The 15,170-nt window shown below is 41.3% G+C and overlaps 1 protein-coding gene across 1 annotated transcript in view; it reads left to right on the top strand.

Moving 5' to 3' along the window:
• Nucleotides 1-9,699, top strand: part of FHIP1A (FHF complex subunit HOOK interacting protein 1A) — a 96,681-nt gene extending 86,982 nt beyond the window's left edge. The window contains exons 12-14 of the mRNA XM_074823031.1: nt 3,464-3,642; nt 3,911-4,049; nt 8,474-9,699. Of these exons, the coding sequence (XP_074679132.1) occupies nt 3,464-3,642; nt 3,911-4,049; nt 8,474-8,724 (569 nt within the window). The 3' untranslated portion in view covers nt 8,725-9,699. The remainder of the gene's footprint in view (nt 1-3,463; nt 3,643-3,910; nt 4,050-8,473) is intronic.
• The last annotated feature ends 5,471 nt before the right edge of the window (nt 9,700-15,170 follow it).

Here is a 15,170-nt window from a genome sequence, read left to right as displayed (position 1 = left end):
AGAGCAATCAGTGTGGTGACAGCAAATGGTTGGCTGCTCAGGGGTTTCTTTGGCTGCTTTTTTTTGGTAATTGTTTAAAATCTTGAGCAGGGGTTATGTTGTTTGTATGTGAGAGCTCCCTCATTCTAGAGAAAGTTTTTGCAGTTGAAAGGGGATTAGAGTAGCTGTTTTAATATACAGAGCCCAGGTAAATAATTTCTTTTTCTGGTGGCTTTCATTTCTGATGCTATGGATGTGGTATCATGTTGCCATTTTTTTCCTCTCTGCTATTTGACGTTTTAGCACGAGGTGGCAGCACTGGTGCCATGTCCGTACGTGCCTGTCTCCATGCTCTGTCCTGGCATCCTGTTCCTCCAATGTCAGGTCTGCCCTCTCGGTTGGTATGCTTTTCTGTCTTGTGCCAGGCAGCTTGGTCTCCGGAGACTCTCCAAGTCATTCAGGAATGACAGTGCTACCAGAGGTTAAAATGGATTTTTGATCTGTATTTGTACAGCTCCTTGCACTGCAGGCTTCTGATCTTTAAGTAGGTAAACTAGATACCACAATAATTCAAATAATAAAAAATAATGTATCTAAGTTTCCTCATCCAAAATAAAACCTCTGTAAGATGGCTTCTTGTTTATTTGAAAGAAGGGAGAAAACATTGTGTCCATTGAAATGGAGCCCTTTCTGGTCAGCTGTGGCTGACCGACACGCCTGGCACTGTTACTTAATTGAAAAATTCAGCCTGTTTTTCAATCAATTTTCTATTTTTGCTGTAGTGGCAATTTTCTTATACCAGATGCTAATCACATTCAAACCTTTCTGTTTCACATTATCTGCTGTCAAATGTAGCTCAGAAATGTTGTTCTTGTCTTCCATTCTTCATTGAGTCCCTCCCTCCATTTCTTCCTTTCCAGAAAACTCACACCAAAACCAACCCCCCTGCCAAACCCACAAAAAACCCACAACCAAGCAAAACAAAGAAAAACAAAAAACAGAATATGAAAAGCCTTGCTGTTTGCTTCCCATCCACAACATGTTTTAGGCTGTTTACCTTGCTTGAATGGAGATCTTAGTGACTGCATGTAAGGAGGTGCTTATAATACCTCAGAAATGCTGAGATTGCAGTATCTTTCAAATATAATAATATACTTAATTTGGAATGGTATTTTGTAGGGGTGTGTGATAAGGAGTTTTGGTTGCTTTCACTGTTTTGGGATGCTGTCATGGGATGGGGCTTCTCTCGGCAGAATTGAATAACCAGACAGAGGTTCCCCCACCCAGTTAGCGTCAGCAGTGCAAAGATGCTCTCTTCAGGCCTATGGATCTATGAAGAAAATGTCCTATTGGTGTCTATGTCCAATTTAAAAGCATAAACACTATCATCCCTATTTTCCCCTGAGCAAGAAAGAATGTGGTGTTCAGGAACAGGAATTTATATTCCGCTTTCCCCATGCCCCCGCCCCCCATCAGTGCTTGACTTCATGGCCACATAGAGATGCACAGTCAGGAAGGGAATAATTTTTTGACTTTTCATCTCTTTACCCTGTGTCTTACAAGGCTTTCAAACTCTGTTTAGTTCCTCTGATTCTCATTCCAATGGTTTCTTGGGGGGAAAAAGTCACACTACCACTGAGAAATTTTTAAATATACATTGATAACCTCTCTTGCAGTGGCATACAGCACTTGTTACAAGTATCTAGCTTCAGCTTTACCTACTTAGCTTTGAAGTCTGACCTAGAGGAGAGAAATAGTGATATATCTCAACTCCTTCTCCTGCCATCCCTTTTGATACAGTAGAGCTCCCACTTCACTGTGGTCCTCCGGAACTCTGTGAAAATGTCTCCATGAATGTGAGAGGGGAAGCAGTAGGTTGTGTTGGAACAGGAGAAACTGTATCTCGACAAAAGGGCTGCTCCACAGGGTACCCTGTAGGGGATTTCCTGCAGGATGTCATACCAACTTTCACTCTGGTGGCTGCCATAGTGGTTGAAAGGTAGCAGCCACATAAAGCCTTGTCAACACTGGCCCTCCTACCTTTCCTTTTGTGAGGGGAGCTGTGCCAGCATTAGCCATGATAGATGAGGCTCGAGGGAGTGCTTGCTTTGTACTCACAGTTGCTATAAAACATGATAGACTTCAACCTTTAGTGAAGCTCTGTGAGGTGAAGTGGCAGCGTAGGCACTTCTGATTTGATGCCTACCATTGTGCTGGCTCAGAACTGCTTTAGCCTCTGCTGTAGGCGGGCTAAACGATTCCCCCGTTCCTCAAACGGCAGCCATTTGCTAGCTGAGGGGAGCTGGAATGGGGTTGGATTGTGGCCACCTGCTTGACCCTAGAAATGCCCGTGGCATGCATCTTGTGCCGGGGACTAGGGTGAGATATTCAGAGTGAGCAGTGCTGTAACTGCATTGCTCAGGGATTCTTCTGTGTGGTTTCCCTAGCATTTACGCAATCAGAATAGTGTGGTGGGTGTGGGTGTAGGTGTGGGACAAGGGACACTTCTGAGACTTTCCTTGTGGCTAGGTCACTTGTACAGACTGCTTCAAGCATCTCACTAGCTGTATCATCTAACAATATGTAGTATTTGGTTAAAGTCATGCTCAGCCTTGCAAAGGTTTCTTAAGCTTGAGTGCTAAGGGTTTATGTACTTTCATGGTAAGTGCTTCTGTATTTCAGTGGTTATCCTGCAGCATGAATACACAAACTAAAGCTATTATTTATTTTTGACATTTATATGATAAAGCCTACATCTACCAATAATTTTGCTTATAAATCTATTTTAATGTCTTCCCTGCTTTGTGTGACTCTTTGCAGTACTGAAAATGCCTTTTTTGTGATTTGATATCACAGATCTTGGCTTTTGTTTAGAGTAGCATTTTTTTATTTTCTTCAGAACACCACGGTTTTTTTGAGACGACAAGAAATCTAGCTATAACTTACTTTGCCTAGTCCTTATGTAGAAATAAGGCACAACAAGAGTAAAAAGGGCAGCTTCTGTTTGCATTGAAACTAGTGGTACATAGCGCTGAGGGATATGGTGTAGTTGGGATCTGTCAGTGCTAGGTTAACGGTTGGACTGGATGATCTTCAAGGTCCTTTCCAACCTAGATGATTCTGTGCTTCTGTTCTGATTAACTTAAAGGGGAATAGGACAGTAGACCATAATGTCCTAGGCTAAATCCTTATTGGCACATGTAAAGTAGAATAGTTATGCATGTTAAATATACCATTAATGTAAACTGATTGGCTAGCTAGCAACAGTGCTTCTAATCACGAAAGCTTTTAACACTTCTGTTAAGTCTATTTTGTCTGTTCAGATACAGTTTGGTTTTTCTCCCTGCTGGCTTTAATTAGCACGTGGGAGGTCTAATTTGGTTGGTTATGATGATCAAAATTCCTTTTAAATGCCTGTTTCCTGGATCTGAAGATTTTTCTTCTGTGAAAACAAAAGCATTGGTTCCTCCTTCTTTTCTTTCAGGTCCTTTCATCAGCGTAGTGTTGTCGAAGCTGGAGAACATGCTGGAGAATTCCTTGCATGTAAATTTGCTGCTTATTGGGATTATTACTCAGCTGGCAAGTTATCCACAGCCTCTTCTTCGCTCCTTTCTGCTCAACACCAACATGGTGTTTCAGCCTAGTGTGCGGTCACTTTATCAGGTACTTGAGCGCAAGCATTAGTCGTGCCTATTGGAACAGTATTTTTGGTGTCTCGTTAAACCTTATGTAAGCTCTTTTCAGTTTCACCTGTTGCTTCCCACCTGTCTGAGAGCCTCCCATCTCATTTAGGTGTTTTAATTACATTTGTGCAAAGAACTGGAAATTCTATATGACCATAACTTTTGTCATAACTCTATTTTAGAGTATTCGGTCTGTGGCTGCACTGGGAGCAAGGGAGGAAGAGGTAATTGTTATGTTGTTTTGGCAGGTGCTGGCATCTGTGAAAAACAAAATTGAACATTTTGCTTCCATGGAAAAAGACTTCCCAGGTCTTCTCCTGGAGGCCCAACAGTACTTGCTTTTTCGTGTGGACATGTCTGATGACGCAGAAGAATTGCTAACCAAAGGTAAATGTTAACCATGCTTGGAGGAGTGCTGGGTGGAATGACTCACCAGTTACCTCTCTCCTTTTCTACAGAATGATTAAAAGTAGGTGTGGTGTGGTGTTGTCCTGGTTTAACCAGGATAGGGTTAAGTTTCCCCAGCAGTGGGGGGGAGCTCTAGCCGGGTTATTCAGATACCATGCCAACGTCACATCCTGGCAGGTCACATTTTCCTGGCGGGAGCGCGGTGCACGCGTGGTTTTGTACATCGTGCTTCTCACTGCTGTATTTGGTAGCTATTTTGCTCTGTTCATTGCTATCACTATTACTGTTATTGTTATTGTTGTTGTTGGTTGTGTTGCTGTTGCATTGTTGTATTAAACCTTTCCTTATTTCAGTCTTGGGGCTTTGTATTTCACTCCCTTTGTGGGGGAGGGGCAGCGGCCGCGTGGTCTCAGACCCCGGCAGGGGCTAAACCATCACAGGTGTGAATATCATTAACCAGATGTATCTTTCTGACTTTAAACTGATGATGATCAGTAAGCCACAGTATATGGATCTATTTGGATATTCTTTGCTCTCTAGAAGCTTTTATTTGCTACAGAAAATGTCTGCTTAAAGGAGTAACAAAATCAGCTCTTGGCTTGCTGTCAGTTTGGCCGTAAACAAACTTGCTTTCAAGGCATGAGGTGAGATGGCATATGTGCATGGTTTCATTTTATTTTTAGCCTGACCTTCAGCTAGTCATTGGTTCTTTTTTGATAGATGTTAGGGAGGACAGAAGTCCAGAATGAATTGGTTTCTGCAACAATTGAATAAGGCTTTGTATCATGGTTTGGGTTACTACTGAAGGAGATAGATTATTAGCCAGAAAACTTTGAATGTGCTTTCTTGAATGGAAAACAAAAAAGGGCCGAGTGGGTGTAAAAGCCAGGGCACTTCGAGAGCAGTGGGAAGTTAAACAGGTATCCCAACAAGCCAGCATTCTAGGGGACTTCTGTAATACCTGCTGCTTCTCAAGCACAGTACACGCTACACCTGTCTTCACAGTTACCAGTATTTACACTGCCATGGGGGAAGCCAATAAAAATAAGGAAAATGAAGAATCTTTGTCACTAAGAACTTTCCAGACACAGCCAGGCAACTGGTAGAGTTGGGGCCCTGCCTTGAGAACGTGCTTGTTCTCAGCTTGCTGCTAAGCAGGCAGTGTTGGGTGCAGGTTTCCCTTAAAAGCCAACTTCCCAAGTGATGGGAATGAGTCAGATTTGGTGAGAGCCATGACTGCAGTGATTAAGAGCTGACTCAACAGCAGGGTTCCAGAGAGGCTGCATTTATGGCTGTGTGCTTACTCATTGTTGGGAGTCATCAGTAATCACCCACTCCGCCTATACCTCTGTGAAGATGTTGATGCTTTTCTTGGATTTCCAGAGGTCTGGAAAGTGGGACTTTTAATGTGCCATTTTAATTGTATTTTCGTTTTTCAAGGCTCTGAATAACAATTTACCTAGTTTCTAGTCAACATAGTATGTGTTTCTAAGGTTTGCAGTACATCTAGTCTGTAAAATTATGATCTTGCTAAGGCTGCTTCTTGAAGAATTAGTCTGTGGAAGGTGCCTGCTGTAAAGGAGCTGTGTATTGCAAACGTCAGTAGCATTTGGGGCTCTGTATTCTGGTGCCATAGATTAGAAAGTCTTACAATTAGATGGTATTGTAGCTAGCATGTGGGAAATGAGATTAGGAGGCAACATTTAGAATCTTTTTTTCAGGTGCTGGCAATAAGAACATTTATATAAAGCATTCCCAATGGCATTTATTTATACTTCCTATCTTACGTCAGTTTTCTTCTGTGGGCTTCAGAATTTGCCAGGTTGACTCATGCTGGTCATTATTTAGGAATTTGAAACAAGGCTGCTTAGTCACCCTCTTGGTACATTTTCTTCTGTGTTGTGGCAACTCCTGCAAAGAAGGCAACTCTTGACAAATAGATAGAGAGTAAATAAATGTCTGGATAACTGCAGACTTGGTTCCCAACAAGACTGGTAATGCAAGTAATCGAACTGTAATTCTTGGGGCAAGTTGGCTCAGTAGTCCATCAACCCACAGTAGTTCATTATATTGATTAAGAAGGGCAAGGTAGGAACTGCTACACTAATAGTAAATGACAAAAAAAAATAAAATTAGGAACTCCTGTAGGATTTCTTTGCATTAGCTTGAATGCCACCTTTGAGTGTCATGCACATTTGCTGTTCTCTGAGGGCTTCTTCCCTAAAGGGAAATGGCGAATAACTCAAGTTTTCTCTACTGGTCTGAGCATAACTGGCCTCCTATGGAATTCACATCTGAAAAACAGAAGCCAGGCTTAGTGGGGAACACAAATGTAAGACCAAAATATTCCAGAGCATTTCCTTTCTCCTGACAGTGATGGTTTCTGAAGATGTTCGAGCAGAAATGGGTGATTTGCTATGTTCTGCTTGCAGTGTAGTATGTGGTTTCCTTACACAGTAGCTTGGGTTCTGGTTAGATATGTAGAGCTGTCATCATGTAGATTTCATATGAAATGCTGCCCTTCCTTCAGTGCACTGGTAGCAATATCTCCAGAGTACTCATGTTCTCAGTTTCTCAATTGTATGAATCAGTATGCATCCTGACCCTAGAAAGAAGTGGACAATCCTGGTCAAAGAAAAAGAAAAAAATCTCAGGTCCCTAGACCGGCTTTCTGTGCTTTTCTCTTTTCTTTTTTTTTTTTTTTTTTTTTTTCTTAAGGAAGCAGTTAAATCTAAATCAAAATGATTTTTAGGGAAATATATCAATTTCAATGCTTTTTGAAGGGAAGAGTTTAAAAAAAAAAAAAAAGAAAAGCTTTGACAGTATACTAGCATTCTGGTTATATTGGTTAAACTATTTTAAAAACTATGAAACATTTTGACATTAGAAAATCTAAACAAAAAATATCTTCAAGGAAGCTTAAAACTTTATCTTTTCATTGTAATTCATAATTTAAGTTGTTTTTTCTCCCAGAGACAGAACTTTCCACAGAACTGAAATTCCTGTACTGTCTCTAGTAGATAGAAATTTGTAGAATAACAATATGAATGATTGATAAGTCTGGAGTTGGAAAGGTTTTTGAAACTCAAGAAAAGTACAACTCTAAGATGATTAAGGTGAAAATTTCTTTTGAGTATTTGGAAGTGTACAGTAATTCCACAGTGCCTTAGGAGAACTACAGGAAAGGAAGAAAAGCGCAGAGCAGTTGAGCCGAGGGACTGCCCTGCTGCATCGGGTGAGGCATTCGCCTACGGGTCCCCATGTTAGTTACGTGAAGAGGTTTCAGAAAAAGGGTGGTGTAACCTGAGACTGACTGAGGAGCTTTAACATAAACTGCATGCACTTGAAGGGAAACCTCTTCTTAATGCAGCAATGTAGCGTTTGGCTTATCTGCAGTATGTGAGTTAACGTGACAGTCCTTTATTTTTTTGTAATGATACACAGCTCATGAGAACATCCACTTCTAAGTTAGACAGGATTTCACCTGTCTCCACTTCTGGCGTCAATGACATCTTGTGGCAGTGAGTTCTGCAGGTTAATTTTCCTTTGTAAAGTATTTATTTCCATCAGTGTTAAATTTTGTCACCTTTTTAGTTTCACTAAATTAATTATCATCTAATTAAAGTGCACTTCTGCTTCAGGTTGAAACAAGGAGCAATTGATTGAAATTTAAGTGCTGCTGTCACTGTAATTCCATGCGTTCTGATGCCTGAGCCCTGATCCTCTGAACTCTGTCAGCAGAGATCATATAGCAGGGCACACAGTGGTTTTCACTTGCTCTTTTTTTAATGTTTAGTTGCTTTACAGGGCGTTAAAGGTAAGTGTAGTTAGTAGGGCCTACAGCTGCAGAAAAATCACATTTTCAAATGTTTTTTTCCCTGAGTTTCTAGCTTGCTTCAGACTCCCATGGGGATGTGCTAGCTCGGCCTCAAACCCATTTACACGATGATTCATGGGGAGAGGACGGAGAAAGAGAGAGAAGTAAAGTCCAAACGATATGTGATCTGGGGGAGGGCTAGAGCACAGTATCATTTAAATTGAGACATCCATGCTGGGTCTAGATGGGTAGATATTATCTGCTATTTTATAAGGTAAATCCATATTACTGTTTCCCCTGACTCCTCTTCTGCCCACGTATTTCTCTCATCAGAGCTGGAACTGAATAATATATAACCTGGGGAAAGATAGCTAATAAAAAATGCAAGAGAATCAGGCCAGAACTTTAAAGTGTTGGATTAGTGGAGTATCTCCCTGTACGGTCTGGGTACTGCAGACTACAGCTCTGAACACAGTCCTTGTAAACTGGGTTTGGACACTGTACAAATACTGTGTGTGCTTAATATACTGAGTCTTTTTCTTTTCTTTTTTTCCTTTCCTCTCCTCTACTTTCTTCTTGGCTTTAGGTAATGTCCAGCACAGCAGCAACACAGGGAAAGGAAGGAACCTCTCTGAAGCTTACCCAGCTGTACTCCAGCCTTTCCTGGGACAAAAAGGAAAGAAAGGCCTGGCTCATCCTGGTCTTCCTGTGCACGTGAGGAATGCCGTACTCGCAGCTGCCCTTTTCCCGGAGTTCCTGAAGGAGCTGGCAGCTCTTGCCCAGGAACATTCCATTTTATGTTACAAAATACTGGGGGATTTTGAGGATTATTATTAGTAGGTTTTTCTAATGTGTTTTAAGAAAGCTTTTGGTGTTTAAACAGATTTTTAATGCAAAGCTGCTTACAAAAGAAGGTTGTACTTCAGTATCTCCTGAAAATACTTGATTTGGAGGGGGAAGGAGGAGGCAAAACGTTATTCCACATTACCTTATATTAGGCCTTATAATCTCCCTCTGTGCTGCATAACTTATTTGAGAGATTTCTGATACTGCTCTTACTGCAGCTTCCTACTTCACCTCCTCCTCTTTACACAGCCACCTTTCTTTAGTGTCGCTGATTTCCTGTTGAATTTCTGCAATAGACACTTGTAGGTTGGCTAAGAGAGACGAACTTTTTAACTTTTTCTGTTCCAGAAATACTCTTCTGGATAACTTGTTAGAAGAAAATTTGTTTGGAAAAATGTTGCCCCATGGGGACAGTTCAGGGTATAAAAATACACGCAAAATCTGCACAAAACCCCTTTATGTGAAGGGTTGTGCTTCTTCATGTCTTTGTCCTCTTCCACCCTTCCCTTCCTTTTCCTTGAAACGGGGTTCTCACCAACCCACATCTGAACCCTCTTTTTAACTAGCGGCTCAGGTTTTTTGAATTCAAGTGATCTTATGTGTATTAAACCCATGACTAGCTGAAAGCAGGTGCTGGACCCTACACATACCATATTGCCTTATGTTGCAGGCAGATCTGCAGCTATCAGCTGTTGGTCTTTGAAGTCAAATGAACTGTGTAAGTGGATGTGGATTGCAGACTGCCTGGAATTTTCCTTGCAGTTTCTCAGCATTCTTTGACAACTACTGCATTGCTACCTAAACTCTCAAGCATGCCTTATTTAGTAAGATTTGCACAAAGTACAAAAGAAAATGTTTCTATGCAAGCTGTAGTTAGTATGCAGTTTGTTTTTATGCTTATTTTAATAAGCTAAAGAAAGGTATTCAATATCTTTCAGTAGTATTAAAAGGACAGCAGGCTGTTTTTGTCTTACTGTGTGTTTGTTTTTAATGAAAAAGGTTGGCTTGCTCTTGAAAACTTTTATTGTTAATATTTTTGGTTAAGGGAAAGTTAAATACTGTTTGTTTACTTTTAATTTAGGTGTTGACTTTTCCTAAAATTGCACTTTTGGAATGGTGAGGGGAGGACCAGGCTATTCACCAGCTGTAGAAAAGGAAGGAGTAACAGGGAAAGCTGTCTGCTGGTGACTAACTGCTTGAGAAAATTCTCTTCTGTGAGTAATGGGCTTCATTAGAAGAACCCAAACATGATGAATTGGTGCATCACCACTGCATTTCATCTTATCTTAGTAGCATAATTGTGCTTCCAGTGTGCTGTAGTTGGCTACATAAAGAGGGGCTTAGTTCAAGAAAGCCTTAAATCCCTTTGTCCAAGAAAGAAACTAACAGTGACTCCAGGAAATCTGAAGAAATGGAAATCAGAAAGAACACTTGCATACGTTAGTTCTCCTGCTCATTGCAGTTCCGTAATGTGGGATGCTCCAGTTAATCGCATCCTGATTTTGAAACACACTTTCTCAGAGATTGCAAGGGAAAAGAACACTTGAACAACAAAAACCAAATACACTCCAAAAGAGTCTAATTAATTACGTGTCAAATTCCTGTGGAATTTGCAGTGCAATTTAAGCTCCTAAATCATTTAGATGCTTCTGAAAAGTTGTACCTTTAATCTACAAGCTGTGAGATGCATTCATCCTGTCAGAGTGCTGTAGGCTATTCCAAGGGGAAAAAAAAAAAACATCCCAAGGTATACCTCCTAACAAAATCACCTCAAGAACTTCTCTGGGTCTGTCTTCACTTGTTTGCTGTAGTCTTCACTTCCACGATGGCTGGGGGTCATGTTGCTTCTGAGCTGACTTTTGTTTGCTTTCACTTCTAACTTGTTGATTCTTTTAGGCACCATTGCATCACCATCCTGTAAATCACCTACTGACCTCCACATGGCCCTTCTTCACCTCATACACTTCCTTGGAAGCTGAAGCCAAGGTTGTGGTTTTTTTTCTTAAATCTTACTTATCGAGGTTTGAGAGCTCTTTCTTTTTCTTTTTTTCCACTGCATTGTTGTTGTAAATGGGCGATGAGCAAATTAAGATTTTGTTTTGTTGTTTTGTTTTTTTAAAACTTGTCCTAGGACATAGTGGGTTCTTTCCTCGCTCCCCCACTCCCGCTCACACTGTTACCAGTAGTGCTGTCTTTCATGCTGTACTCGTAGGCCTGGCATGAAGGGGTTCAGTAGTGGTGTGTGTGTAAAGTGTTTTAGCATTGTGGGTGCAGGGTCAGTGCTTGCTCTGCTCCTCACCTCTTCTGGTAGGAACTTTGTGAGCAAAAGAAAAAGTACCAAATGAGTGTGATCAGCTAACTTTTAGTGGTACAGAAACAAGTGCTAAATTGCAGAAGTGATCCAATCCTTTTTCTGAAGGACTTTTTAAAAAGGAACGAAAAATAATTATAATTTTTTAAAAATAAAGAATTCTGTACACCAGTGCGCAAGGCAGTAAGGTTACTATGTGAGCACTCCCATCCCATATTTTTATTCTAAAATAAGGATCTTTATTTGCTAGATAGAAGGGATTTCTTTTGAGATTGTTAATTTTCAATTTGTTTTCAACAAATGCACAAAGTCATGGCACTTTCATCTCAGCAGGTCTATTAAGCTACACAGGGATTTTAAAATGTAGACTGCTCAAAAAGCATCTGTAAATTTGAGGAAGGGGAGGGATTTATCTCATAAGCTGTAGTAGAGCTTATGCTCTACATCCAGTAGGATAAATTCAGCCTTTGAAATCTGGAGTCGTGTGGAAGGCTTCTTGCTGAAAGGTCAGAACTGTGTGTGTGCGCGCAGTGTCCCCTTGTAAATGGGAAATCTGTCTGCCAGCTCCCCAAAAGGAAGAGGTGGACGAGTGCAGTGACCCCAGCTCAGGACTGTAAAAATGGCGATCATATATGTAACTTTATATTACTTGGTTCCTGAGCAGGATCAGACTTGCAGCTATGTCTTAGTTGTGATAATAGCACAATGTCCAGCACCCAACAAAAAAAAAAATAATTGGCAGGACTTGCATCTCCCTGTCTTCAAAATGCAGAACCTGTGATTTAGCTTGAAAATCTTGATCTTTTGAGATTAATCACCTCTGTGTGTGTAAGTTCTTCAGCCAAATGCTTGTTTAATTAAGCTTCTTCCCTCCAGTTAGATAATGTGTTATCCCATCTCTCACCAATGATACATCTTTTTCCAAAACCCCCCAGATGGCTGTGGTCCCCACACTTTGTGTGTGTGTGTGTGTGTGTGTGTGACTAGAGCTTGTCCCCTCTTTGGTGCATTGTCTCAACATCAGTCACAAATGAAATGTCCTGGGGTTTGCAGATCTATTCCAAAACCTGCAGGTGGTGGCTCAGTGATACCAAAGTTAATTTCCAGTCTCCTGCTAGATGTTTCAAACTGTGAATGCCACATTTCCAATGACGTAGCCTTTGAGTGTGTTTTTAAGCTGTTCTGCTGTAGCAAGGAATCTTTCCGGCAATTTCAACCTGCTATTTTTTTTGTTTTGTTTGCAACATACCTATAGAGTGAACACTTTGTCTTAAACAGTTGTAGTCATTCTTTTTTACCGTTTTTGAATGCCCTGTGGGTTAGTCTCAGCGTGCGCACACACATGGCTTGTATTAATTGGGCTCACGCACTTGGTAACTTTCATTCAAAACAGCATCACTCTTTGCACATGCTGGTCTTTGAACATGTATGGTCGGTTGCAATTCACGTGCTGTGTTGTTGGCCCCACTTCCTGCCTTTTTATTATTGTATTCTAGGCATTTTTCTTAAATTTGATCTTTTCCGTGTGTGGCCTAAAGGAAAATACAGGATTTCAAATGAGATCAAGTTGTTGGTGTTGCAGTTTTAGATGTGAAGGATGCACTGCCACCTTTATCCTGGTAACTTCTGACCTTGGTTTGGAAGAACAGAAATGAGAGCTGCTGTTCTCAGCTGTATTCCGTGGAGGTGAGAAAATTCCCAGTAGCGGGCACAGGTTGTCCCTCCCACCGGCACACCCAGATCCATCCTTCAGAGCATCCAGTTCGTAAAGTGCTGATTTCCTCTTTCATTGGGGTTTGTCACTTTGTAAAAAGTCTGAATTCAGCAATGTCGTGCTGCTGTACCTGCTTAGTGCATTTGCCTTTCAGATGCGATTTAATAATTTCCTAGAACGGGAGAAAAATTTCCTCAGTAAATTTCCTAGAATGGGAGAAAACACGGGGTATGATTGGGATGAACCTCGGACATGGGCAGGGGCCGTGCTTTGGGATGGGAACAGGACTGGAGAGACAGCCTGAACAGCGTTTCTGCCACCAGCACCATTCTAATTGCTCTTTGGCCTGGGCACAATGCCTAAGTGGTCTGTTCACTCCTTCAGAGAAAAACATTTGCAAACAAACTTACTGCATCCCGCAGAGTCCAAGGGCTTGAGTTCAAGAGGTTAAGTTCTATTTACCAAGAGAAGTACACTGTCTAGCACAGCGCGTACACATTCACTACCCTTTTGTGCACTCTGCTCATGCCTCACAGAAGGATTCGTGCTTCAGGGATGTTTTTTTAGCTCCTCTAAGAAGCTCTAAGATCTTAGAGTTGGGAAGAAAAGGATGAGAGTGGTGTGATTTGGTGCAGTTAAATTATGTCATTGTGTCATTTGAATTTGTAGCGACAGCTTCTGTTTGAGGGCAGCTTGATTTAATAAGCAATTTACTGTGCTGTATTTACTGAAATTGCTATGTCATGCCTGCAGTTTTTACGACGGTTCCTATTACATTTTTAACATTTAAACTGCATCTGCGGTTATGAGTAGAATACTGGGATTTCCCTCTTTCTTTTCTTTTAGCGTGGATAGCTCTGGCACAGTACAGTAATGTTGTTGCTGTATCCAGATCCGATTTAGATAATTACAGTATGTTCTTCCTTGCACCTTTTGAGTATTATCAGCAGAAACGGAGGGTACGTGAGACTCAGGCTCCTTAAGTTAATGAGCAAACCAAAGGTAAAACACCACAGATTAGCAGGGAGCACCTGCCTCTGTGAAACGCAGAAAGAATTTACATTTGTGTTGCTCTGATTTACCGGGGACCAGAAAGAAAAAGCTCAGAGCAAACCTGAAAAATTGACAGCGTCTTATGGTAACTACCCAAGTGGATAACACTGATATGTTTCGGGCCAGAACTGTGTGAAGGGAGGTAAAACTGCTCCTTGTTAAGGTGGTGTCAGACTTGCATTAAATAGGTATTCAGATATGACAGCAGTGCCAGCTGTCCAACCGCAGGCAGCCACAGAATGCAATGCTATTTCAGTGACTTCGTTGGCAGTGAAAGCTCAGCTCTGATTAAATGTACTTTATTTTTTCTAGGGGCCCCCAGCTTTTCTAAATACGTTGTGGCCCAGCATCAATGTACTTCATTTGTTATATGCCCAGTTGGAAGCCTTTTATTTATGAATAGGAGCATTACTTGGATTTGCAAATATGTAGGTACTTAAAGTGGCATTTTGTTGCTGACTGTGCAAATCTTCTTTTTGTTCATTGATTATAATGGTTCTTGTGTGGCAGCTGGATTAAATTAAGACTGAAGTCTCTGGGCTAAAAGCCCTGATGGAACTTTTGTGCAAAGGCTGCATTTCTCAACCAAATAACTTTCTTTGGTGCTTCAGCAGACTGCCCAGGTACAACTACCTATTGTGGACTAAATACCTGCAAACTCACATTTCTGACGAAGCCAATTCCACAGCAGCTGTATTTTATTGCAGTCTACTTGAAAAATAACCAGCTTGGATTTAAACCAAAAAATAACATGGATGAGTCAAATCCAAGACAGCTAGACTGTGTCTAGCTTAGTGCTGCTGTGTCAGTTTGGCCAGAGCTCAGACAAAATGCCATCTTGTCCTCAAAAGGAGAGGGAGTGGCTGTGGGTCTCGGTATCCCTTGCTGCAGCTTGGGCCAAGGACTTGTGTCTCTCGAGGTCTCTACCGAGTGCAGCTTGGTGTTGGAAACTCTGACCAGTGTCTATTGTAAAACTCCAGAGTTGTAACATCACTTTTTGAGCTTCAGTGTGAAAAACCTCTCAGCCTCTTAGACCAGTCTGAAAATGTGGCCTCTCAAGCTTTAGGAATGAGAAGGTAAAATATAACTTACTGATGGTTATGCCTGCTTAGTGGGTGTAAATGCTTTAGATAATTAAAGCTGCGGCTGATGTGACCATATGTCAGGAGAACTTTTGCTTCATGCTTACACAAAATGCCTGTGCGTGGAGGGAGCATTCCCTTCAGTGAAACTGTTGGCCTTGAGTGCTCTTGTTAGGATTAGCTCATGGTAGTACCACCTCTGCAGCTCTGAATACTGAACCCAGCTCTAGGCTTTTCTCCAAAGGTTGTGATGACAAGGCAGTGGATGTGGCATGAA

This window comes from Strix aluco, chromosome 4 (assembly GCF_031877795.1).
Source record: "Strix aluco isolate bStrAlu1 chromosome 4, bStrAlu1.hap1, whole genome shotgun sequence".
In the NCBI taxonomy this organism is placed as follows: Eukaryota; Metazoa; Chordata; class Aves; order Strigiformes; family Strigidae; genus Strix; species Strix aluco.
Note: the sequence above shows the minus strand (reverse complement) of the source record. Positions and strands in the feature narration are given on the sequence as shown.